Genomic DNA, 25,421 nt, shown 5'->3' on the forward strand with positions numbered 1-25,421 from the left:
TATCTTCGTATAGGCCTCTTTCGTTACTAAAGGTAGATTATAAAATTATGGCAAAAGTATTAGCAAATAAACTTGCTAAATATTTACCTCAGTTGATACATGTAGATCAAACAGGTTTTATTAAGAATAGAAATGCATCTGATAACATTCTTAGATTGATCACATTGGTCAATGCATCTAGACAGCAACCTAACCACCCAATGGTGGTTGCACTGGATGCGGAAAAAGCTTTTGATAGGGTTGAGTGGATTTTTTTTTATTTAAGATGTTAGAGAAATTTAATTTTATCCCTTATTTTATTGGTTGGGTTAAAGCTTTATATAAAAACACAATTGCTAGGGTGGTGACAGATGGTCAAACTTCTTTACCATTTAAATTAACGCGGTCGACCCGGCATGGTTGTCCATTATCACCAGCCTTGTTTGCATTAGCTATTGAACCATTAGCTCAGACAATACGACAGAATGATAAGATCAAAAGGATGAGAATTGCAGATGAAGAATATATGATTAATTTATTTGCGGATGATGTGTTGGTTTATTTGACAGAACCGGAGCAGTCTTTGAAATATTTGCAAGATTGCTTGCTGAAATTTGCGGAGTTATCTGGATATAAGGTAAATTGGGATAAGAGTGAAATATTACCAGTTGGGGAAGGAGATTATTCAGAATATAAAAATATTATAAAATTGAAATGGTCAGATAGAATTAAATATTTTGGAGTAACAGTAAATGCAGATGACCAATCTTTATATAAATTATGTTCCTTTATTAAAAAGGATTTGATTAAACGGAAAGATCTTCCGTTAACATTAATTTGGTCGAGTAAATTGTATTAAAATGAACATTTTTCCTCGAATATTTGTTTCAGTCAATACCTTGTTTACTTTCAAAGAGTTTAAATGGAATATGAATTTATTGTGGGAATGTAATATGCCGGTATTAAAGCACTTGTTAAAGATATAGGGTAAAAGAAATATGGTTTTAGGGTTGAAGGGTAAACTATCAATTCAAACTCTGTTATATCATAATCAACTTATTCCCTTTTCAATGTTTAATAGTCATTTAAAGAGTTGGAATTCTAAGGGTATAAAGATGGTTCAGGATTGCTTTAAAGAAGGACAGTTTATTTCTTTTAACCAATTGAGGGAGAAATTTGATATATCTGTAAACTCTTTATTTGTGTACTATCACCTACGGCTCCTAGAACGCTTCCACCAGCGTTGTCTCCGCTCCATCCTCAACATTCATTGGAGCGCCTTCATCCCTAACGTCGAAGTACTCGAGATGGCAAAGGCCGACAGCATCGAGTCCACGCTGCTGAAGATCCAGCTGCGCTGGGTGGGTCACGTCTCCAGAATGGAGGACCATCACCTTCCCAAGATCGTGTTATATGGCGAGCTCTCCACTGGCCACCGTGACAGAGGTGCACCAAAGAAGAGGTACAAGGACTGCCTAAAGAAATCTCTTGGTGCCTGCCACATTGACCACCGCCAGTGGGCTGATATCGCCTCAAATCGTGCATCTTGGCGCCTCACAGTTCGGCGGGCAGCAACCTCCTTTGAAGAAGACCGCAGAGCCCACCTCACTGACAAAAGACAAAGGAGGAAAAACCCAACACCCAACCCCAACCAACCAATTTTCCCCTGCAACCGTTGCAACCGTGTCTGCCTGTCCCGCATCGGACTTGTCAGCCACAAACGAGCCTGCAGCTGACGTGGACATTTACCCCCTCCATAAATCTTCGTCCGCGAAGCCAAGCCAAAGAAAGATCAATTCAGAGCTTTGATAAAAGATAATTATGGTAAAGAGATGAATTTACCTATGTTGATGAAATTTGAGTCTTTGATTTCCTCTATACCAAAGAAAAGGTTATATTTTGGATATGTATCAATTGTTACAAGATAGTATGGATAAACCCGAGTGGGAGAAATCTAGGCTGAAATGGGAAAGTGATTTAACTTATATTTTTCCTGAAGACAATTGGGAGGTTATGTGTCAAGACAGTGTAACTAAATTGACAAATGTAAAAAGTTATAATTAACCATTCCATATCTTACATCAATTATATTTTACTCCAGAGAAATTGAAAAAATATGGGTTTAGTAATTCAGACTCTTGTTTTCGATGTGGACTATGTAATGGAACTTTTTTTACATGCTGTTTGATCTTGTGTTAAAATACAAACATTTTGGGAAGGAATTAAATTGGTTTTGGAGAAATTATAAGATTAAATTACCATTAGTTCCATCGATTTTTTTGTTGGGATATATGGTTTCTTTGAAGGGATTGGGGTTGGATAAATTTCAGATTGCATTTGTACGTTTAGCGTTATCTGTAGCGCAAAAATGAGTAGCTAGTACCTGGAAAGATAACGTGGAAATTACTATAGTACATTGACATAATGAATTAAGAGCTTGTATTCCGTTGAAAAAAATTACCTGTAACTTGCATGATAATTATTCCTTCTTTGTTAATATGTGGTCTTCTTATTTGGACTATATGAATTTGAAAATATTTTGAAATATTCTATATATTCAGTTTTGTTTGTATTTGGCTCCACTTAAGGGAGCTGGCTGAGGGCTTGGGAGGGTGGGGAAGGTTTTCTTTATGTATCTAAAATTTTTTTTGCTGTTATTTGATTGTATTTTGTTTTTTAAAAATCTTTTAAATAAAGTTTGAAAAAAAAAAGGCTGATCATTTACCACATTGCAACTTTATTGCACCAATCATAAATCTCTCAATTTCCTCAATATTTGAAAAACTCTCAATCTGTGATTGGTCTTCATAGCTCTAAATAGAGAATTCCAAAGATTTACCACGCTAGACATTCACTCCTTTTTATCAATTTCTGAGGTTCTCCAGAAATCAGATGTTCATTGCCAACTGAAATGCAAATCATCCACACATTCCAGGGCAGCTTTTTAGCAGTTACCTATCATATAGCATTTTGATTGCTTGAAAGATTGAAGTCAGCCTATATGCTTGAGTTTTAAAATAGATTAGTCAGCTTCAGATCTGAGTGAACCACATAAAAATACTGGGCAGCCATAAATTAATTTTAATTCACTGTAGATTAATAAATAATTTTAGGAATTTTAAACATACTTGGCTGCATTCAGAGATATCACAAACTTGAACCAAGAACATCCTAAATAAGATGATTAAATCAGATAATATACAATGAATTCTAATTTTACATTATTGTTCCACTTACCATATTTGTTGTATCATCTGCTAGCCATACTTTGGCAGACTGTTTACAAACTTTACTTGACTCTTGAGATTGTCTAAATCCAGGGCTAGGTTGTATTGCTGCACTCGGTTCTTTTGGAGAGTCCCCTGATGCAACTTTAGACGTATTATCAGTTGTAGGTTCTAGTTCATTTTTTTGAAGTGGCTTAGATTTGTTGTGCTGGTATTTGTTAACCTGTTTGTTTCCTATGTGTGAAATAAAAATATACTAATTAAACAGTCATTTAAAAAGAATCTCAAGATAAAGGTCACAGTGAAACAACATGCAACAAAGATCTGTAAAACTTTCATCAAAAGGGCTACCAGTTTTCATAATCAGGTAAAGACAATATTGCACATTACAAATTATCTCTAGATCTTAGCAATCATCTAAAAATTGCATGTTACTTGAAATAAGTCAACTAGCATGTTCAAAGAATCTAACCAGAAATACCAAATTTCATGGCATACAAGACCAACTCTTCATTTGAGCAGGAATTATTAAGAATTTTTTTTTCATGCATTTTCTGGTAAGTTAGCAAACGGGTTCCTCCTGCAAGGCCCCTTTTAGGTTATGCTTGTGTGTGTGTGCCTTCACTCACCTCCAGCCTTGCATGGCCAAGACTCCAAAGCCATATTTGTCAGTACACCCACCACTCACTGGAGCTCTTCACCGTGTTGGGCTGAGACAGATAGACACCCATGCTTCCTTGTGGCCCGCCAATAGCCTCCACACACATGAGCAACAGCAGCAACACATCCTTTTGCCCACCACACGCCAAGGCTCAGGCCACTAGCCCCACCATGCAAACACCAATTGATTGACAGGCAAGCCAGGACCCATGTGCGTGCAAAAGCAGGAGGTGGAGAAGCTGGTTACCAGGGCAATGGGCAGGGCCCATTGTTGCGGGGAGCAGACAATCAAACGCTTGCTTTGAGGGGAGTGCTGATCCTCAGTGATCAGGCTCCACACAGAGCCTTTGTTCGACCCTCAGCTCAACAAGCAGCTCGCTCACTACCAACCGCCACTGATTCAATTTGCTTGGGGGGTGGGGGGGGGGAACGTGCTTGTCAAACAAAGGCTTTATGTGGAGACTGATCACTGAGGCCCAGCACTCCCCTCAAAGCAAGAATCGATCGTACCATCGACGTGTACTACGAACAGGCTGTTGCGGTGCTAACGGGAGCAGGCATGGTGGCTTTCTCACCGGGGGAAGTGAAATGGTGGCGGTGGCTCCAGAAAGCACGGGCCTCCCAAGGGAAGGTGGCCTGAGTAGCTGCAGGCCCACTTCCTGGACAACTGCAGCACTTCCGTGGGCTTCTTTAAGTTGATAGAGGAGCCAGCAACCTGCTCAATTTCAACATTGCATACAAGACCTAGGGATTATTTTTGAGGTTATTTTGGGGAAAAAGTGGTTCTTATATGCCATCAAATATGAGAAATGTTTTAATGATAGTTTTCAGATATAATTTAAGTTAAAAACAGTATTTGAACCATTTCATCATTGTGAAATATTTTGAACATTACATGCAGATTACATTACATGACAATTTTTTTAAAAATCAAAAATAATTTAAACAGTCTTACCATTTTTGGTTATATTATCCATAAATACATCAGGTCGTTGCAATTGTTCATCTCTTTCTGGTAATTCATTTATATTTTGTCCCTGTTTTTTAAGTTCTTTCTTGGACCTTGCTTCCTACAAATTAAAGATACAGCAATCAATAACGAGTTGGTTTACCACTTTATTCAGCATATATATTTGGACACCTGCATGCAACATCATAGACCACTGAAATTATGTTCACAATTGTTTGTCATCATTTAGGTAGCAAGGAAGGTGACAATAACAGGTGTTACGGAGTCCTGAGGACCCCAAAAACCAGAGCAATAGATAGGCACCACAACACAGGGTTACTTAAACAAGTTTTTTTTAAAATTATATTTGAACAAGAAAACAGAATTAAACTTTCTTTCTTTCTTTGGCTTGGCTTCGCGGACGAAGATTTATGGAGGGGGTAAATGTCCACGTCAGCTGCAGGCTCGTTTGTGGCTGACAAGTCCGATGCGGGACAGGCAGACACGGTTGCAGTGGTTGCAGGGGAAAATTGGTTGGTTGGGGTTGGGTGTTGGGTTTTTCCTCCTTTGCCTTTTGTCAGTGAGGTGGGCTCTGTGGTCTTCTTCAAAGGAGGTTGCTGCCCACCAAACTGTGAGGCGCCAAGATGGACGGTTTGAGGCGATATCAGCCCACTGGCGGTGGTCAATGTGGCAGGCACCAAGAGATTTCTTTAGGCAGTCCTTGTACCTTTTCTTTGGTGCACCTCTGTCACGGTGGACAGTGGAGAGCTCGCCATATAACACGATCTTGGGAAGGTGATGGTCCTCCATTCTGGAGACGTGACCCACCCAGCGCAGCTGGATCTTCAGCAGCGTGGACTCGATGCTGTCGACCTCTGCCATCTCGAGTACTTCGACGTTAGGGATGAAAGCGCTCCAATGAATGTTGAGGATGGAGCGGAGACAACACTGGTGGAAGCGTTCCAGGAGCCGTAGGTGATGCCGGTAGAGGACCCATGATTTGGAGCCGAACAGGAGTGTGGGTATGACAACGGCTCGGTATACGCTTATCTTTGTGAGGTTTTTCAGTTGGTTGTTTTTCCAGACTCTTTTGTGTAGTCTTCCAAAGGCGCTATTTGCCTTGGCGAGTCTGTTGTCTATCTCGTTGTCGATCCTTGCATCTGATGAAATGGTGCAGCCAAGATAGGTAAACTGGTTGACCGTTTTGAGTTTTGTGTACCCGATGGAGATGTTGTGGGGTTGGTAGTCATGGTGGGGAGCTGGCTGATGGAGGACCTCAGTTTTCTTCAGGCTGACCTCCAGGCCAAACATTTTGGCAGTTTCCGCAAAACAGGACGTCAAGCGCTGAAGAGCTGGCTCTGAAAGGGCAACTAAAGCGGCATCGTCTGCAAAGAGTAGTTCACGGACAAGTTTCTCTTGTGTCTTGGTGTGAGCTTGCAGGCGCCTCAGATTGAAGAGACTGCCATCCGTGCGGTACCGGATGTAAACAGCGTCTTCATTGTTGAGGTCTTTCATGGCTTGGTTCAGCATCATGCTGAAGATTGAAAAGAGGGTTGATGCGAGAACACAGCCTTGCTTCACGCCATTGTTAATGGAGAAGGGTTCAGAGAGCTCATTGCTGTATCTGACCCGGACCTTGTTGGTTTTCGTGCAGTTGGATAATCATGTTGAGGAACTTTGGGGGGCATCCGATGCGCTCTAGTATTTGCCAAAGCCCTTTCCTGCTCACGGTGTCGAAGGCTTTGGTGAGGTCAACAAAGGTGATGTAGAGTCCTTTGTTTTGTTCTCTGCACTTTTCTTGGAGCTATTTCTAGGCAATACCAAACTTAGCTTCACTTGATCTCTATCCAGCTGCTGTGTGAAATCAGGGCCCAATTTCATTGTGGTATTTCCCTACATTTAAATAGACTGAAATTAATAAATGGGCCCCGGCCCCGGTCCGGGCTGAGGGTAGGCGGCGGCGGCCCTGATCCGGGCAGGAGCAAGGGGGAGGCGGCGGCCCCGGCCTCGGTCGAGTGAGGCAGGCGGAGGCCCCGATCCGGGCAGAGTGTGGGAGGCGGCGGCCCCAGTCCGGGCACAGGGAGAGCAGCGGCGGCCCCGGCCCCGGTCCGGACTGAGGGTAGGCGGCGGCGGCCCCAATCCGGGCAGGAGCAAGGGGGAGGCGGCGGCCCCGGACTCAGTCGAGCGAGGCAGCGGAGGCCCCGATCCGGGCAGAGAGTGGGAGGCGGCGGCCCCAGTCCGGGCACAGGGAGAGCAGCGACGGCCCCGGCCCCGGCTGAGGGTAGGCGGCGGCGGCGGCCCCAATCCGGGCAGGAGCAAGGGGGAGGCGGCGGCCCCGGCCTCGGTCGAGTGAGGCAGGCGGAGGCCCCGGTCTGGGCAGAGAGTTGGAGGCGGCGGCCCCAGTCAGGGCACAGGGAGAGCAGCGGCGGCCCTGGCCCCGGTCCGGGCAGTATGGACCGACCTAAGAGGGGAGGCAGACCCCTCCAGCCCGGGTAAGAAACCTGCATAGGAGAAGGCAACTCCGATATAAAACCTGCGACCCAAGGACCTCGCTGCCACGTCCCAGCTTGCTTGGCCACGGCACACGAACCATGGGTGTAAAGGGTGGGGCCAGTACTGCGCGCACTGCACTCCACCTAAAAGCTCCTTTGCGCAGGCCCGAGGACAGGTCCACGGCCTCCCCCTCCACGGCCTCCCCCTCCACGGCCTCCCCCTCCACGGCCTCCCCCTCCACGGCCTCCCCCTCCACGGCCTCCCCCTCCACGGCCTCCCCCTCCACGGCCTCCCCCTCCACGGCCTCCCCCTCCACGGCCTCCCCCTCCACGGCCTCCCCCTCCACGGCCTCCCCCTCCACGGCCTCCCCCTCCACGGCCTCCCCCTCCACGGCCTCCCCCTCCACGGCCTCCCCCTCCACGGCCTCCCCCTCCACGGCCTCCCCCTCCACGGCCTCCCCCTCCACGGCCTCCCCCTCCACGGCCTCCCCCTCCACGGCCTCCCCCTCCACGGCCTCCCCCTCCACGGCCTCCCCCTCCACGGCCTCCCCCTCCACGGCCTCCCCCTCCACGGCCTCCCCCTCCACGGCCTCCCCCTCCACGGCCTCCCCCTCCACGGCCTCCCCCTCCACGGCCTCCCCCTCCACGGCCTCCCCCTCCACGGCCTCCCCCTCCACGGCCTCCCCCTCCACGGCCTCCCCCTCCACGGCCTCCCCCTCCACGGCCTCCCCCTCCACGGCCTCCCCCTCCACGGCCTCCCCCTCCACGGCCTCCCCCTCCACGGCCTCCCCCTCCACGGCCTCCCCCTCCACGGCCTCCCCCTCCACGGCCTCCCCCTCAAAAGATGCACACAAACTCAAGCTAGCATGCTGGAACATCAGAACCATGCTAGACAAGGCTGACAGCCACCGACCTGAAGGTCGGCCTGCCCTCATTGCACATGAACTCCTCAGACTTGACATCGACATAGCCGCTCTCAGTGAAGTCCGCCTGGCAGATGTAGGCAGCCTCCAAGAACGCGGCGCGGGCTACACACTCTACTGGTCTGGCAAGCCTTCGGATGAACGACGCCTATCTGGTGTAGGCTTCATGGTCAAGAACTTCATTGCCTCCAAACTCGAAAACCTTCCGACAGGCCACTCGGACCGAATCATGTCCATGCGACTCCCCCTTCAAAACAAGCGTCGCATCACCCTCATCAGTGTCTATGCTCCAACCCTCCAGGCGGAACCAGCAGAAAAGGACAAGTTCTACACTGACCTGCGCCACCTCATCCAACGCACCCCTACAGCCGACAAGGTTGTCATCCTTGGCGACTTCAACGCTCACGTCGGCAAAGACTCAGAAACCTGGCCAGGAATCCTGGGCAAGCATGGCGTCGGCAAGTGCAACGACAATGGGCGCCTCGTGTTGGAGCTCTGCGCGGAACAGCGGCTTGTCATTACAAACACCCTTTTTCAGCAGAGGGACAGCCTTAAGACTACCTGGATGCATCCCCGATCCAAACACTGGCACCTCCTGGACTACATCCTGGTGCGAGAAAGTGACAAACGAGATGTGCTCCACACCAGAGTCATGCCCAGCGCGGAATGCCACACTGACCACCGGCTGGTTCGCTGCAAGCTCAACCTTCACTTCAAGCCAAAGCCCAGGAACAGTAAAGCCCCCAGAAAGAGGTTCAATGTTGGAAACCTGCAGTCAGACGAAGCGAGAGGAAACTTCCAGGCAAACCTCAAAGCAAAGCTCGACGATGCAATCTGCCTCACGGACCAGTCCCCTGAAACCCTCTGGGATCAGTTGAAGACTACCATACTGCAATCCACTGAAGAGGTACTGGGCTTCTCCTCCAGGAAAAACAAGGACTGGTTTGACGAAAACAGCCAGGAAATCCAGGAGCTGCTGGCAAAGAAGCGAGCTGCCCACCAGGCTCACCTTACAAAGCCGTCCTGTCCAGAGAAGAAACAAGCCTTCCGTCGCGCATGCAGCCATCTTCAGTGCAAACTCCGGGAGATCCAAAATGAGTGGTGGACTAGCCTCGCCAAGCGAACCCAGCTCAGCGCGGACATTGGCGACTTCAGGGGTTTCTACGAGGCTCTAAAGGCTGTGTACGGCCCCTCACCCCAAGTCCAAAGCCCGCTGCGCAGCTCAGACGGCAAAGTCCTCCTCAGCGACAAGATCTCCATCCTCAACTGATGGTCAGAACACTTCCAATCTCTTTTCAGCGCCAACCGCCCTGCTCCAGCTCCCTCAACAGCCCCTAAGGCTAGAGCTGGATGAGGTCCTCACCCAGGATGAGACATATAAGGCAACCGAACAACTGAAAAGTGGCAAAGCAGCAGGTATGGATGGAATCCCCCCAGAGGTCTGGAAGGCTGGCGGCAAAACTCTGCATGTCAAACTGCATGAGTTTTTCAAGCTTTGTTGGAACCAAGGAAAACTGCCTCAGGACCTTCGTGATGCCACCATCATCACCCTGTACAAAAACAAAGGCGAGAAATCAGACTGCTCAAACTACAGGGGAATCACGCTACTCTCCATTGCAGGCAAAATCTTTGCTAGGATTCTCCTAAATAGAATAATACCTAGTGTCGCCGAGAATATTCTCCCAGAATCACAGTGCGGCTTTCAAGCAAACAGAGGAACTAAACTTTAACTTATTACTTAACCTATCTAACTACTTAATCCCTCCTCTAATACTAAGCGCAGGTGTGTATAATGTATATTTAAGATTAGAAAAGTTATTTGGATCACAGTCCAATCTCACTGGTTGCAAGCAATTCTTGTACTGTGCACAGAAGTTAGCATTAACAAAGTTCACCAGTCTTTGGTGCTTAACAGGCAAATGGTTACCACTCAGGAGGGTTCTTGCTGGTTTTCAGAGAGAGATTCCTTTTCCAGGACATCCGCAACTGATTCCTTCTCAATCAGTCTTGCTGACAAAACTTGCCCCCTTCAGGGTTCTCCAAATGATCCTCTTTCTTTCAGGTCACCTTTCAGATCGCCAGTCTTCTCCTTTGACCAGACAGCCTTCCAAAGTTTGTCAGCTTTGTCCTGGAAATAATTTCTGTGACTCCTCTTTCTGTTTCACACCCTCCCTCTCTGAGAGCAAAACTCTGCTCTGCCTGAAAAGATCACATGCTCTCCCAGGCAAGCTGCTGTCGACACAAAAAACACTGCAAAAGTCCTGCAAATATTCTGTGTTTTAAAATGTGTGTGTGCAAGCTGCTCTAAATATTCCTCCCAAACCACCTCGAAATACTCTGTCACACAGGCCTAAATGGCTACCAACCTGTGGCACTGACTCCTACCATTAAGAAATTATTTGAGCATCTGGTGATGGAATGCAAAGTGCACCTCCCAGATACACTGGACTTGTTTCAATTTGCCTACAGATGGAACCGTTCCAATGATGCTCTAGCCTTATCCCTCCACTCCATCTTGACCCACCTGGAGTATGATGCCTCATACCTCAGGCTGCTGTTCATCAAATTCAGCTCGGCGTTTAATATCATCATTCCCCAAGGCTGGTAGAGAAGCTGTCCTCACCAGTCCTTTTTAACTACATTATGGACTTCTTAACAGAAAGACCACAGTCTGTCTGGGTCAGTAGCAGAATGTCGAGCACCGTCACGTTGAGCTCTGATGCACCCCACTGTGTGTGTTCAGCCTGCTTCTATTCACACTAATGACCCACGACTGCCATGCCAGATCCATCTCCAAAACAGCCATCAAGTTTGCAGATGACACGACAGTAGTTTGCTTCATCAGCAACAATGATGAATACCCTATATAGCAGATGCGGAAGATTTATGCGATATGGTCCGAGAATAACAACCCGAGTTCCAACAGGGACAAGACAAAAGAGATGATTGTGGACTTCAGGAGGACTAGGGATGACCATCCTCCACTACAAATTAATAGCTCAGTAGTGTAGAGAGTAGAGAGCACAAAGTGTCTCAAAAGTAAACCACAAAATTCTGTAGACACCGTGGTTGAAGTAAAAACACAAAATGCTGGAGAAGCTCAGCAGTGTCTTTTATGTAGCAAAGGCAAAGATACATAAAGTTCCTCAGAGTCTACTTCGGAAGTGACCTATCCTAGACACACATCCCCTCACTTGTTAAGAAGGTGCAACAGTGACAGCACTTCCTGAGAAGATTGTGGCAAGCAAGGCTCCCAGACGCCATTCTGGCAACTGTCTACAGGAGCTCTATCGAAAGCATCCTCGCCGGCTGTATCAAAGTGTGGCATGGTTGCTGTAGAGCATCAGATTGGAGGTCAATCCACAGGACCATATGGGAGGCAGAGAGAATCACTGGTGTCTCTCACACCCCACCCCCCCCTCCCAACTGACGTGATCTATTGGGTTCATTGTTTGAACAGGGCACATAAAATCATTGAAGACCCCTACCACACAGCATCTTTCAGCAACTCCTGTCAGAAATGAAATACAGAAGTATCAGAGCCAGAACTACCAGGCTGAGGAAAAGCTTCTTCTCCAAGGGCAATGAGAATACTTAACAACTGAATGAACTGTTCATACAACACCACCACACACCCCCCACAACCAAGAATCTACAATTTATTAAACAATATGTATTAATCTTTATGTATTGTTACGGGACGAGAGGACCCAAAAACTCAGCAGCAATAGAAATTCACCAAGACAAATTGTTACTTAAACAAAAGTAGTTTTTAATTTTCTTTAAACATTAAAACAGGATCAAACTTTAACTTATTCCTATTAACTTAACCCCCTTCGAATTCTAAGCACACATGTATGTAATGTGTTCAGAAAAGTTCTTTGATTCACAACCCAATCTCACTTTTCACTCCTTCAAGTTCACAGGTATCAGGCAATTCTTATACTGTGCACAGAATTTAACATTTATGAATTTTCACCAAGCTCTGGTGTTTAAAAGTAATTGGTTACTGCTCAGGAAGTTTCTCGTTGGTTTCAGAGAGAAATTTGTTGCTCGTTGGACACAAACAAACTAGTTCCCTCTGATCGATCACTTCATTGTCTTGCCAAAGAAACTTGCCCCATCAGTGTTTTCCTCTTCTTCTGCAGGTCAACACAGAGTTCCTTTTTGTTTCCCTAACTTCAGATGAAATACAGCCAGCCATTTCCTCTCGTATGGACCACATGGGTTGTTTCAATAGGCTGAATTCAGAACTTACAACCAATCTTCAAGATGGGATTTTAAACAAGCTGCCAGTTTGCCATGCTGCAGAAACCAGTTTTCTCTCTCTCTCTCTCTGCTTGTAAAACCACATGACTGTCTTAGAACAGCAAACTGCATTCAGACAGATTACGGCACTGGACCCAATCTTCTGAGTCTATTCATCTGTTGCTTTCAAAACAGTAATCCATTACTCCACAGAATGTCCAATTAACACCGACTTGTGAAGTCTCTATAGGCATTCTTCGAAGTTTTAGCAAAGGCGCTTGGAGCCTGGACTGTCTGTTTTAAATGAGATCTGTTTTGTGAAGTGTTTGTGTTTGTTTGTGACCTATACTACTCCCACAATCTATCTCCTTCAAAAACATATCTCATACAATATAAAATATGATATAATCCGGCACAGTATGTATGTGTGTTACGTCTGGATATATGTTTGCAGATTTTGCACTGAGGATCAGAGAATGCTGCTTCATCAGGTTGCATTTGTATAATCAGATGATAAATAAACCTGAGGTATGCTTTAAACAAATATAGTAGCTAATTTAATAAGATTTTTTCCTTTTATGCATCTTGATGTTCATTCATTAAACAAATATATCACCATAAATATCTCATGAAATACCACAAAAGTGGAGTTAATTGTTCATATTTTATATTAGACTGTCAAATTAATTGGTGTCCAGATTGCCACTGATTTAAAGCTTTGACAAACATGGATTACATTTTTGATGAGAACAGAAGTTCGTAGCAACTAAGGATAGCTCTGAATTCTGTCAGTGGTTACACATGGTATGTACAAAAATTAGGATAGCTTCTCAATTGTATTATTTGTTACAAATTCTCATAGATGCCTTTGTCCCAACAGTGGATAACATGACATACCTTTGAAGATTGGCCCATCAATGATCGGTCCTTCTCAGAATCCTGTGGAGCACGCTGCTGCTTCTTCTTGTTTCCTCGGCTACTACTATTATACTTGTACTTTGAAGAGTAAATATCCTCAGCCTCAGAGTGCAGAGATGTTTGAGCCAATGGATTCAAAGAGGAATCAGAGGATTGTTTATATGAGTAATATGGAGAATAATCCACTGGTAAATGAGATGACATAACTGGATAGGATGTATTCAGCTCTCTATAATTCTGGGAAAATTTACTGCATACATTCTCTGGTTCGCGTAAATGCTGCCTAAACAGTATAGAAAAAAAACACAATAGCATTAATCGATAGGATGGGAGTGAATTGTAAGAAAAGTCCTCACTATTTTCCTGTGTGAACAGCCATTATGCTAGCATTTTCTTCATCAGTTAAGCAATGCATCCTTACATAGTAGGATTTTTAAAATTATGAAGCAAATACAACTTCCTCTTGTTTCATGTTTTTATTTCTAATCATATCGACTATATTGTTATGACCTCTCTGGTGCCTTACAAGGCATTAATGTGGATGCTTAAACTGTGACTGGGAAAACATAACTGGTTACAAGGGCAGGCCACTAGTGCCAGGACCAAGATCATCATTAAAACAAAAAGCCATTTGCACTGGAATAACTAGAAAGCAATTATTATTTAAATGGTGAAAGATTGCAGCATGCTGATGTGCAGAGGGGCTTAGGAGCATGAACTGCAATGGGTAATCAAAAAAGCAAATGGAATGTTAGCCATGATTGCTAGAGGGATTAAATTTAAGACCAGTGAGAACATGCTGCAACTGGTCAGGTCACTGGTGCAACCACATCTGGAGAACTGGGTGCAGTTCTAGTCTCCTTACCTGAGAAAAGATATACTGACGATCAATTGGTTGATTCTAGAGTTGAGCGGGTTAGACTGTGAGGAGAGATTGAGTCAATTGAGTTATACTCATGGGAATTTAGAAGAATGGGAGGGGATCTTATGGAAACATGCGATAGATAAGAGAGGCAGAACAGTTGTTTCCAATGGGAGGTCAGACTAGAATCAGGGACATAGCCTCAAAATTCAGGGAAGTTAATTTAGGATAGAGATAAGGAGGACTGCTTTTCCCACAGAATAGTGAATCTGTGGAATTATCTGACCAAGAAAGCAGTCGAGATTGCCTTCCTAAATACATTTAAAACAGATAGATTTTTGTACATTAGGGGAATTAGAGGTTATGGGGTAAAAGTGGGTAGGTGGAGCAGAGTCCAAGACCAGATCAGTCAGGAGTCTCCTGCTCCTATCTCTTATGTTTCGAATCCAACAGCAAGAACTTTGTCTCTCTGGTAAAAGGCAAGTGGAGTATCCCAGACTGGGACATGAGCTTGACTTTCCTTCTCCATTTAGCACATAGGACAATTAAGCAGTACATTTAATCATAAGACAAAATTAATACAAAAGGTAGTGAAAACAATGCTCCTGCAGGTTAATGTGCATATTGCAGGTTAAGTACTTAGTCCTACCACAGCAATGTGAAAACAGAATGTTAAATAACACAAGGAGTAAGTGGGAAGAATGGCTTTATTACCTCATTTATTGCATTTTCTTTTTAAAAACCGATTTTATTTTTTGCCCATTATTTATACTTCCATGGGAGAAAAAAAGAAACACTAGTGGTGTTAATGCTTATTCTTCCGTAAACAAAGATCGTAAACCTATGCAAAGAGTTGGTGGGTAGGAGAGGGAGGGAATGGGTAAAACAGGATGAAGAGCAGAGGAATCGTCTAGTTTTTTTTAAATGAACCTCAACCCAGTTTCTAGGAAACAGAATTAAATATTTGGCAATACATTACTTTCATCAGTTAATACTTCATATCCACAATCAAGGATCTAACATCAAAGTCAAATTGTTTCTTCCTGTAGATAGAGAGCCTGGTTTATTCAGAAACACTATCGCTTCCGATCTTTAAATTCATGTTTTAGAGATTGATGAGAATTAATCATTTTTTGAATATTTTTGTCTATTCAAGTTTATAGAAATATTCATAATTATTGATCATTCACTTCAACTCTCCTTATCCTTATAGTTCCAAACATGTTTTTGCTAAGTCGTCTTTCCCCATTAACTAAAACCCTCTGATCTACAATTTTTTTCCCCCCACAGAGAGTTGCTCACACAATCTTAAGTCCAAAAATTCCTCAGAGATTTTCACAACTATTATTCTGACTATGCTATGAGGCTAGCAGTAGAGATTTTCATTTGTTATGCTGTGGAATTAGCTCATTAAATCTGTGCTAGGTTGGACCTTGGGATAGGTTCAGGAACCTAATACATTTCAATGGAGGAGAATAAAAATTTCAGATTGTTAACATTTCTTTTAAATATATTTAAATGTTAAAACAAACATATGCTATTATTTTAATTTTGGTTTATTGAAAAACATTCAAAAATTATTAAATGCACATGGATGTCAACTATCTTCAAAAAAATACAAAGTTTTTTGAGAGGCAGTTAGCTTGTCAATATTTAATGGACTATTAAAACAATTTTTGGGCAGTTGGAGAATATGGTTCTGTGCTTCATGGGCCTTGCTGATCAGAAGCCGGTATTGGAAATGATGCTGTCTCTGCACACCAGAGAATGGTAGTGAGGGCTGCTCAGCTCTCACTGAAGTGAGCCAAGCAGAAACATCCTCACTATTAAAACCATCCCTTCTTGTACCACATTTTAATTGTGATGTTGAATAAGTAGTGCTGTTACCACTAGTGTAACGATTTCTATTTTCTTTTTCTTTGAAGGTTCATGATAATGAATGTTTCTGTTTTGATGAACAACACATTTAAATATCAAATAATATTCACCCATCCACATAAGGATCTTGAACAAATGGATAGCACGTTGTTAAATATCTGGGCAATGAAGCAGACGAAGATTCAGACCATCTCAGTGTTACTACTTGCTGCTTTGGCACGAATGGTTCAACATCAGCTGATAATCTGGTCTCCTATAAAAGATTGAGTTATATTTTATTTAACAAAAATATGAAAGTACATATACTACTTTCAACAGAACAGCTCTGTGTAGTCTGCAAATCTCTGGCATGTCCTTCAGACTCTGAAGCCAACATGTAACCTACTCTTACTTCCACTTTTCTTGTTATACAAGTATTCCTTGTCGAACAGTTCACAGGTAACTTTAATCCATCCTTTGCTGACAAGGACAGAATTTAATGTAAAATGTGCCACTTTCTTTTTAAAAGAGAAACCATAAATACATTTACAAATTATTACTATACATACAAATGACTAAAATAGTTTGTAAATCAGTTCTCATGATGTGAGTTGCAGGAGAACTATTGTGTGCAAAGTGTAGCAAATATGAAGCTGAGACGTTGAAAGGATTTTTTAGTTCATACCATACATACATATTTGGTTAGCATAGCATACATGTGAGCTTGGTGTCGTGGTTAGCGCAAGGCCTTTACAGTGCCAACGATCAGGAACGGACTGGGATTCAAATCCCATGCTGTCTGTAAGAAGTTTGCATGTTCTCCCCGTGTCTGGATGGGTTTTCTCCAGGGTCTCCGGTTTCCTCCCACCATTCAAAATTGTACCAGGGTGTAGGTTAAATGGGGGTAAATTGGGTGCCACAGACTCGTGGGCCAAAATGGCCTGTTACTCCAATTTAATTTCAATTTAAAACACTGAAACACTTCTGTTACAAAGACCACTTGTTTTATTTCATTAGTATTTGGTGAACCCAAAGAATATTTGTCAATATCCTTCAAGGAAACAGATGAAGTATTAAACAAATATTGTGCCTTCCTTCACAAAACTACCAAAAATACCAGAGTTCTCCAAGAATAAGGAATTGTAGGAAATATTTATCAGCTTTAAGAAAAGCACTAAAGAAATTGGAACAATTAAAAGCCAATAAATCATGAGAATCTAATGGTCTACTTCCCAGAGTTCTGAAATGGGCAGTTATAAATAACTCGATAGATTACGCAATGGTCCCAAGGATTGCAAGTAGCAATAGTGATCCGACCATGTGATAAAGAAAGGAAAAAGTGAATGCAGAGAACTACTAATCTGATAGTCTCTATTTTTATTTGTAAATAAATCTAAAAAAAAAAGAACTGATCAGTCAGCATGGTTTTTGAAAGAATAATTCTTGTTGAAACCTCTGGAGTTCTTTTGAGGATGTGACTATAAGAACTGATAAGTGTAAGGCAGTGGATGTGGTGTAATTGGATTTTCAAAAGGCTTTTAATAAAGCTTAGAGTGTCATCATTGCAGCAGTCCATTATCCCCGTGGACTTTAAGACAGCCATCATCGTCCCAGTACCAAAGATGGTGATAGTAACAGGCCTCAATGACTATCGTCCATGGTACTGTCCTCCAACATTATGAAATAGTTAGAGCAACTGGTGATGGAATGCTCTCCCAGAGATATTGGACCCACTTTAATTCGCCTATAGAAGAAACCATTCCACTGTTGATACTATAGCTTTAACCCTCCACTCTACCCTGCCCCATTTGGAGAACAATGCCTCATATGCCAGGCTGCTGTTCCTCAACTTCAGTTTGGTGTTTAATACAATCATTTCCTAGAAGCTGGCCTTGCTGGGACTCAACATCCCTCTCTGTAACTGAATTCTGTATTTCCCAACAGAAAGATCACAGTCTGTATGGATCTGCAGCAGAATGTCGAGCATTGTTACGTTGATCACTGGTGCACCTCATAGCCGTGTGTTCAGCCTACTCCTGTTCATGTTACTGATCCATGACTGTAACACTAGATTCAGCACCAACAGAATCACCATGCTCACAGATGGCACTATAGTTGGCCTCATTAACAATAATGATGAGTCATACTACAGAGAGGAGGTGGAAGATTTAGGTGAATGTGGTGCAAGATAACAACCAAAGACAAGACAAAGGAGATGATCAGGAAGATCAGGAAAGCCCACCCCACACTACATATTAATATCTCGTTGAGTTAAAACAGTAGTGAGCACCAAGTTCCTTGGCGCCCACTTACAGGTGACCTATCTTGGACTCCCATCATATCTTCACTAATCAGGAAGGCACAAAACCCACTGCACTTCCTGAGAAGACTGAGACTGTCAAATTTCTACAGGAGCATCCTGGCCGACTGCATCATAGTGTGGTACAGTTGCTGAATAGCAGTGAATTAGAAGTCAAAGGACCATAAGAGACAATAGGTGCAGGAGTAGGCCATTAAGCCATTCAAGCCAGCACCGCCATTCACTATGATCATGGCTGATGATCCACATCAGTACCCTGTTCCTGCCTTCTCCCCATATCCCTTGACTCTTCTATCTTTAAAAGCTCTATCTAATTCTTCCTTGAAAGCATCCAGAGAATTGGCCTCCACTGCCTTCTGAGGCAGGGCATTCCACAGATCCACAACTCTCTGGGTAAAAAAGTTTATCCTCAACTCCGTTCTAAATGGCCTACCCCTTATTATCAACTGTGGCCTCTGGTTCTGTACTCCCCCAACATGTTTCCTGCCTCTAGCATGTCCAATCCCTTAATAATCTTATAGACCCACTCAATCAGATCCCCTCTCAACCTTCTAAATTCCAGTGTATACAAGCCCAGTTGCTGCAATCTTTCAACATATCTCAGTCCTGCCATTCCAGGAGTTAACCTTGTGAACCTATGCTGCACTCCCTCAATAGCAAGAATGTCCTTCCTCAAACTTGGGAGACCAAAACTGCACACAATACTCCAGGTGTGGTCACACCAGAGCCCTGTACTACTGCAGAAGGACCTCTTTGCTCCTTTACTCAACTCTCCTTGTTATGAAGGCCAACATGCCATTAGCTTTCTTCATTGCCTGCTGTACCTGCATGTTTACTTTCAGTGACTGATGAAGAAGCACACCTAGATCTCATTATACTTCCATTTTTCCTAACTTAATACCATTCAGATAGTAGTCTATTGGATCCTGTTCTTGCAACCAAAGTGGATAACCTCACATTTTTTTAAATATATAATTTTAAAAATATGGAACACTTCACGAATTTGCGTGTCATCCTTGCGCAGGGGCCATTCTAATCTTCTCTGTATCGTTCTAATTTTAGTATACGTGCTGCCGAAGTGAGCACCAATCACACATTTATCCACATTAAACTGCATCTGCCATGCATCTGTCCACTCACCCAACCTCTCCAAGTCCCTCTGCATTCTCATAACATCCTCCTCACATTTCACACTGCCACCCAGCTTTGTGTCATCCATAAATTTGCTAATACTTTTAATCCCTTCATCTAAATCATTAATATATATTGTAAATAGCTGCGGTCCCAGCACCAAGTGGCAGAGAGGATCACTGGGGTCTCCAACACCCACCCCCCCCAATCAGCGTGAAGAGCACACAAAATCATTGATACTCCCATCGGGAGATACAGGAGTATCAGAGCAAGAACCATCAGGCTGAGAAATAGCTTCTTCCCAAGGGTAGCTAGACTGCTGAAGTTCTGAATGAACTGCTTATACTAACCCTCCGAGTCTACTATTTATTGAACAATATTTATTTATTTTTATACATGTATTAACGTCCTGCATATGTGTCGTTTCCTCTATGTGTGTTATATCTGGTTGTGTTCTTGCATGTTTTTGCTCTGAGGTCTAGGCAACGTTGTTTCATCGGGTTGTACTTGTACAACTGGATGTTAATAAACTTGAATTGGCCTGTGGAATTAAGATATTGTGGCAAGTAATGAAACGTGGGTGTAGGAGGGCCAGAACTAGCAGCTCAATGTACCAGGTCTCTGTTGTTTTAGAGGCAATAGAGCAGGTGGGGTGAAACGGGGAGGAGTAACATTGCTCGTCAGGGAAAATATGCTCAGTCAGGACAGTCCAGAGGCCTCGTTCACTGAGGGCATATAGGTGGAACTGAGGAATAGGCTATGCATGACCACATTAATGGGGTTGTATTTATAGATCATCCAATAGTCAACAAGAATTGAAGGAGAAAATTTACTGGGAGATAGCAGACAGCTGAAGGAAACAGAAATTTGTGATATTAGGCTATTTTAACTTTCCATATATTGACTGGACTCCCAAACTGTAAAAGGGCTGAATGGCTTTGAGTCTGTCAAATGAGTTCAGGAAAGTTTTCAAAATCAATATATTGAGATACCAACTGGAGAGAGTTAAATACCAGATCTCCTATTAGGGAGTGAGACCGAATGTATGCACAATGGAACACTGAGTCCAGTGATCATAATGTCATTAGTTTCAAGATAATTGGATAAGGAAAGGTCTGGTCCTTGGGTTGAGATTGTAAATTAGAAAAAAGCCAATTATGAGGAAATAAGAAAGGATCTAGAAGATGTAGATTGAGACATGTTGTTTTCTAGCAAGAATGTGCTCAGTAAGTGAAGGCCTTCAAAGGTGAAATTTTAAGGATACAGTGTTTGTACATTCCTGTCAGGATTAAATGCAAAGTTAACAGGCATAAGTAACCTTGGTGTTTGAGGGATATTGGAGATCTGGTTAAGAAGAAGCAGATATAGGCAACAAGGAGAAAATGAAGTACTAGAGGAGTATAAAAAAAAATGCAGGGAAATCTGGAGGGCTAAAAGACACATTTGCTTTGGAAGACAAGGTGAAAGAAAATCCTAAGGGCCTCTACAGGTATATTAAGAGCAAAAGGATAGCAAGGGACAAAATTGGTCCCCTTGAAAATCAAAGGGGTCAGCTACTTACGCAGTCAAAGATTAGGGGAAAATCTTAAATTAGTTTTTTCCATCTGTATTTACTCTAGAAACTGGCACAAAGTCAAGGGAAGTGAGGCAAACAAGCAGTGAGATCATGGAACCTATAAAGATTAAAGAGAAGAAGATGCTTCTGACTTCATGCAAATAAGCATGAATAAATCTCCAGGGCCTGACAAGGTTTACCCTCGGATCTTGAAGAAGGCTAATGCAGAAATTGCAGGGGCCCTGACAAATTTAAAATGTCATTAGTCACAGGTGAGGTGCTGGACGATTGGAGGGTTACCTCATTGTCCTACAGTTTAAAATGGACTCCAAAAATAAAAAAAAACCCAGGAAATGACTGGCCAGTGAACCTGACAACAGTTATTGGAAGATGCTCTAAGAAATCAGATGTACTAGTATTTGGATAATCAGGGATTGATTAGGAATAGTCAGCATCACTTTTGGCATGGAAGGTCTTTTTTTTGAGATGTCACCAAGAAAGTTGATGACTACTGTCAATGTTCTCTACATGGACTTTGACGAGGTCCAACATGAGAGGTCAGTCAGGAGAGTTTGGTCACTCAGTATTTATTCACTATTAGTAAATAGGATTCAACATTGGCTATAAGGGAAAAGCAAAAGAGTGGTAGTGGAGTCCCACTAGAGGGCTGTGACACTGGAGTGGGGTGCTTCAAGGTTCGGTGCTGGGTCCACTGTTGTTTGTCATGTATATCAATGATATAGATAATAATTAGGTAAATTCGATCAGCAAGTTTGCAGATGACACTAAGATGGAAGTGTAGTGAGGAAAGATTTCAAAGCTTGCAGAGAGATCCGAACCAGCTAAAAAAATGGGTGGCAAATTGACAGATAAATTTAATACAGTCAAGTGTGCGGTGGTGCATTTTGGTAGGACATACGCGATAAATGGTCGGGCACTGAGGAGTGCAGTAGAACAGAGGGAGCTGGGAATTCAGTTATATAATTCCCTGAAAGTGGTCATCAGGAGAGCTTCCCCTGCAGCGTGGAAGAATAAGGGGAGATTTGATAAAGGTATACAAAATTATAATGAGTATAGATAGAGTAAATGCAAATAAGTTTTTACCACTGAGATTATTTAGAAATATTTAAAATGTCCTTAGCCATTGGTGTGGTGCCGGACGATTGGAGGGTAGTTCATTTTGTTCCATTATTTTAAAAAGGCCCTAAAAGTAACCCTGGAAATTATAGACTGGTGAGCCTGACATCACCATCAGTGCAGGTATACAATCCTTTATCCGGAACCGTTGGGGGACAGAATGTTGCAAATTTCAGATTTTTCCAGATTTCAGAAAGCCAGATTTAAGCCCACCCGAATTGTGCTGCCGTATCCACCCCCACCCCCTACCAGTCGCCCTGCCGTCTCCCCCCACCTGCCTGACTCGAGCTGCCAGTCTCTCACCCACCCGACTCACGCTGCCGGTCTCCCCCCACCGCCTGCCTGACACGCGCTGCCAATCTCCCGGCCACCCGACTTGCGCTGCCGGTCGCTCAACCCCCTGACTCGTGCTGCCGATGGTTCGCTCCACTTGCCGGAATTTGGAGCTTTCCGGATTTTAGATGTCCGGATAAAGGATTGTATACCTGTAGTAGGTAAATTATTGGATGGTGTTCCATGAGATTGGATATACAATTATTTGGATAGCCAGGGACTGATTAGGGAAAGTCAATATGGCTTTATGCATGGTAGATTATGCTTAACCAATATTAAAGAGTTTTTTGAGATTACCAAAATAGTTGATGAAGGAAAGGCTGTGGATGTTATCTACATAACGTTAGTAAGGCCTTTGACAAAATTCTGCATGGGAGGATAGTCAGGAAGGTTCAAACACAGGGATTCATGGAGAAGTCATGAACTTATTTGGCAATGGCTGGATGGGAGAAGCCAGAGAGTAGTGGTGGATGATTGCTTATTAGATAGGAGCCTTGTGACCAGTGATGTGCCCAGGGATCAGTACTGGGGCCATTGTTGTTTGTCATCTATAATCAATCATCTGGATGATAATGTGGTAAATTGGATTAGTAAGACAGTGAAGAAGGTTTTCAAAGCTTGCAGAAAGATCTGGACCATCTTATAAAGTGGGCTGAAAAACGGCAGATGGAATTTAATGAGGAGTGAGGTAGAACAGAGGGATCTGGGAATACAGATACAGAATTCCCTGAAAGTGGTGCCACAGGTGGATAGGGTTATAAAGAAAGCTTTTGTCATACGGGCCTTCATAAATCAAAGTCTTGAGTATATGAGTTAGGAATGCTATATTACAGCCGTATAAGACATTGATGAGGCCAATTTTGGAGAATTGCCTGCAGTTTTGGTCACCTAACTACAGAAAGGATTTCAACAAGATAGGGAAAGTGCAGAGAAGATTTACTTGCATTGTTACCCAAATTTCAGGGACTGAGTACAGGGAAAGGTTCAACAGATTAGGACTTTATTCCCTGGAGTGTAGAAGAATGGCTTCTATGGCTTAAAAGGTTGTATGCTCAACTACTCTAGGCTGAGAAACACAAGAATTGCAGATACCAGAATTTTGAGCAAAAAGGTACTCCCTTCATTTGTTCAGTATCCAATCACCACTTGACCCCTCCCCATCCCTGTCCCCACCACCCCCCCCCCCACTTTGTTTTATGCTTGCTAGCTTCCCTTCCCCCTTTAGCCCAAGAAATAGGGTCCTGACCCAAAATATCGAATGTCATTTTCTCTCTACTGATGTTGCCTGCTTGTCGAGTCCCTTCAGCTTCTTTGTTTAATCAAGACTAATATTTATCCTTTATACAAACCAACTCTCACTCCCCCTCATTTAATTGTCGATTAATTTATCTTTCATTACAAATACCAAGATATTATCCGTAACCACTCCACATGGTAGACTTATTTTACATTCCAACCACTTTGGGCACACAGATGTCTTTCAAATTTTCCAATGGATTCATTGTTGAACATATATTTTTGAATTTTTAATTTCAAGTGCCAAACATACACAATTGCACTGTGTTTGACTTTACAATCAATTCATGGATTCAGCCTGTGGCCATTTACCTGGATTAACTACTTCTCTTTTTTTTAATTTTTTTTTTTCACACCATAAATCACATTAGCCATGATGTACACTTTTTCTTTTTCACACATATACAGTGACTTTTTCTCCCCCCCCTCCCTCCTCCCAAGCCACCCCCCCACTCATCCATTTTAGGTATACAATCTAGGTTGCATTAAACCCGTCAGACAATGTTGTCATTCAACAAAAATACACCAGAAATTCTACTGAGTCCATTCTTTTCTTTCCTTCTCCTTCCATCAACTTAGGTAATGTTTGTCCCCGGTAGGTTTTCGCTATTGTATTTAATGTAAGGCTCCCATACTTGTTCGAATATTTCAATATTATTTCTTAAACTATATGTTATTTTTTCTAATGGAATACATTTATTCATTTCTATATACCATTGTTGTATTTTCAAATTATCTTCCAATTTCCAGGTTGACATAATACATTTTTTTGCTACGGCTAGGGCTATCTTAACAAATCTTTTTTGTGCATCCTCCAAATCAATTCCAAATTCTTTGTTTTTTATGTTACTTAGGAGAAAGATCTCTGGATTCTTTGGTATATTGTTTTCTGTTATTTTATTTAATATCTGATTGAGATCATCCCAAAATTTTTCTACTCTCTCACATGTCCAGATTGCATGAATTGTTGTTCCCATTTCTTTTTTACATCGAAAACATCTATCAGATACTGTTGGGTCCCATTTATTTAATTTTTGCGGTGTAATGTATAGTCTGTGTAACCAATTATATTGTATCATACGTAGCCTCGTATTTATTGTATTTCTCATCGTTCCAGAACATAATTTCTCCCATGTTTCCTTTTTTATCTTTATATTTAAATCTTGTTCCCATTTTTGTTTAGTTTTACCATTTGTTTCCTCATTCTCCTTTTCTTGCAGTTTAATATACATATTTGTTATAAATCTTTTGATTAACATTGTATCTGTAATCACATATTCAAGGTTACTTCCCTCTGGTAAACTCAAATGAAAAAAAAACACATTTTCTGTCTCTTTAACTCCGTAATTGATCAAAGATTCTTTCTTTATTTCAATTTGGTTTAATTAATCAAAAAAGGCCTTGTGATTCCAAGATATTCTCAACTCAATCACATTTTGGAAGCTTGCAGATTTTTTGATGAAACTTTGCTGCAGATCACATCTGACATTCCGATCTAAAACCTAATTAATAAATTTTCCCCTCCAAATACTAC

The 25,421-nt window shown here is 42.8% G+C and overlaps 1 protein-coding gene and 1 non-coding gene across 5 annotated transcripts in view; both read right to left on the reverse strand.

Moving 5' to 3' along the window:
- Nucleotides 1-25,421, reverse strand: part of secisbp2 (SECIS binding protein 2) — a 108,731-nt gene that overhangs the window by 78,556 nt on the left and 4,754 nt on the right. For all 4 annotated transcript variants that reach the window (XM_069928679.1, XM_069928669.1, XM_069928690.1 and 1 more), the window contains exons 2-5: nt 16,247-16,389; nt 13,376-13,679; nt 4,822-4,936; nt 3,217-3,440 (exon numbers count right to left, since the gene is read on the reverse strand). In XM_069928679.1, the coding sequence (XP_069784780.1) occupies nt 3,217-3,440; nt 4,822-4,936; nt 13,376-13,679; nt 16,247-16,389 (786 nt within the window). The remainder of the gene's footprint in view (nt 1-3,216; nt 3,441-4,821; nt 4,937-13,375; nt 13,680-16,246; nt 16,390-25,421) is intronic.
- On the reverse strand, nt 19,415-19,521 carry LOC138752105 (U6 spliceosomal RNA). Its single transcript, XR_011350379.1, has one exon. It is a non-coding gene; the product is annotated as a U6 spliceosomal RNA (small nuclear RNA).

The sequence above is a fragment of the Narcine bancroftii genome, chromosome 1 (genome assembly GCF_036971445.1).
Source record: "Narcine bancroftii isolate sNarBan1 chromosome 1, sNarBan1.hap1, whole genome shotgun sequence".
Taxonomy (NCBI): domain Eukaryota; kingdom Metazoa; phylum Chordata; class Chondrichthyes; order Torpediniformes; family Narcinidae; genus Narcine; species Narcine bancroftii.